The sequence below is a fragment of the Sinocyclocheilus grahami genome, unplaced genomic scaffold (genome assembly GCF_001515645.1).
Source record: "Sinocyclocheilus grahami isolate Dianchi unplaced genomic scaffold, SAMN03320097.WGS_v1.1 scaffold405.1, whole genome shotgun sequence".
In the NCBI taxonomy this organism is placed as follows: domain Eukaryota; kingdom Metazoa; phylum Chordata; class Actinopteri; order Cypriniformes; family Cyprinidae; genus Sinocyclocheilus; species Sinocyclocheilus grahami.
This window is the reverse complement of record NW_015505584.1, coordinates 1,162,684-1,164,409: the sequence shown is the minus strand read 5'-3', so window position 1 is coordinate 1,164,409 and position 1,726 is coordinate 1,162,684. Positions and strand designations below refer to the sequence as shown.

Here is a 1,726-nt window from a genome sequence, read left to right as displayed (position 1 = left end):
TCATAAAGCCTGGACAGTTGGAGCACCAAGACGGACTTCAGCATCTGAGCTGAGCATCCTCAAACCACTGGACACGGTTTTGGAGAGAAGAGTGAGAAGCCGATTCCCTCCTTCAGCCACTGACAGACGTTCATTCAGCTGGAGACTATTCAAAAGATGGACGAACCTATTCTAAGAAGGTGGGAAGCTGTATTAAAGGCAAAGGTGAAGAAACACGTTTCCCAGGTGTTCACGTTGTTTTGTCCAACCCCTGTAGGTTTTTAAGGACTGAATCAAGACGTGTAAGCAGATCAAGCATGTAAAGAAGACACTTTAAAAGGATAATTCACCCAAAAATGGCCATCACCAACTAAAAGACTGCTCCTCAAGCCTTCCACCAAAGCTGAAGGTCCAGAACCACATTTTCTTCAGTGGAAATGAAGATAGAAAGCTCAGCAGGGTCTCCGTTTCCTTCAGAGAATAGGAATCTCCAGCCCTCACCACTTCATTCAGCTGCAAGCTGTTTCTGTGATAACTGCACACTCTACAGCCCACCACAGGGGGGAAGCAGTGTATGTGATAATACAAGGAGAGCATTCACAAGCCTGGGAACAATCAATACAGGAAGCGTTTGCATTGGAAAAGATGACTTCAATGGACGTTCTTTTCAAAGGCTTTGGCTCTAACGTGGATTAGGACTTGTTAGTGAATTTAATAAAAGGCAAACGTTGTAGAATGTACCTGTTGTAGACGTCTTTGCTAAGGCCCAGAGCAGACACTTTGATCTGTCGTTTGGAGGAGATCAGGCAGTTGCGTGCAGCCAGGTCTTTGTGGACGAAGCGCTGGTTTGACAGGTGCTCCATCCCTCGAGCCACCTGCAGACACACCGATACCTGCAGGCAGACGGCAGAGAGTGAGTGCGCTCTGACTGATGTGTGTTTATGTACATGTACTGTATATCAGAGAGACTGGAGACCGTTATTAACTACCTTCTGCTTGGTGCTGAGCGGCTGGACTTTGACTTTCTCATCTTTGCTCTTGGACACTCGCAGGTATTGCTTCAGATCACCCTGAAAATAACACACAGCAAAATGAAACAAGACCAGGAGGTAAGAAACACTTCTCAGGACACAATATTTCAATCAGTACTTCATAATACATCTAGAATAAAGACAAATGCCTCAAGAGCACATGCATTACTGTGAGGTTATCGGGCTAAAAGGGGGTGTTGTCAGAAGATTTTTAAACTCCTTCGATCGTGGAGAAACTGCTCAGCCTTGAGATGCTTTTTTTAGTGTGAAGAAGTGCAAATGACAGACAGACAGATAGATGAAGCGTAACATCAAAGATACAGACAGACAGACAGATAGATGAAGTGTAACATCAAAGATACAGACAGACAGACAGACAGATAGATGAAGTGTAACATCAAAGGGACAGACAGACAGACAGACAGACAGATAGATAGATAGATGGATAGATGGATAGATGGATAGATGGATAGATGGATAGATGGATAGATAGATAGATAGATAGATGAAGTGTAACATCAAAGATAGATACAGACAGACAGATAGATAGATCAAGGGATGAAGTTTAACATCAAAGATAGATATAGACAGACAGACAGACAGATAGATGAAGGGATGAAGTGTAACATCAAAGATAGATACAGATAGCTAGATGAAGGGATGAAGTGTAACAAAGATAGATATAGACAGATAGATAGGATGAAGTGTAACATCAA

At 43.0% G+C, this 1,726-nt stretch overlaps 1 protein-coding gene across 1 annotated transcript in view; it reads right to left on the bottom strand.

The window, feature by feature from the left end:
• LOC107550662 (inactive tyrosine-protein kinase 7-like) overlaps positions 1-1,726 on the bottom strand; it is a 41,959-nt gene continuing 40,233 nt past the window's right edge. The window contains exons 17-19 of the mRNA XM_016232000.1: positions 969-1,049; positions 721-872; positions 1-166 (exon numbers count right to left, since the gene is read on the bottom strand). Of these exons, the coding sequence (XP_016087486.1) occupies positions 1-166; positions 721-872; positions 969-1,049 (399 nt within the window). The remainder of the gene's footprint in view (positions 167-720; positions 873-968; positions 1,050-1,726) is intronic.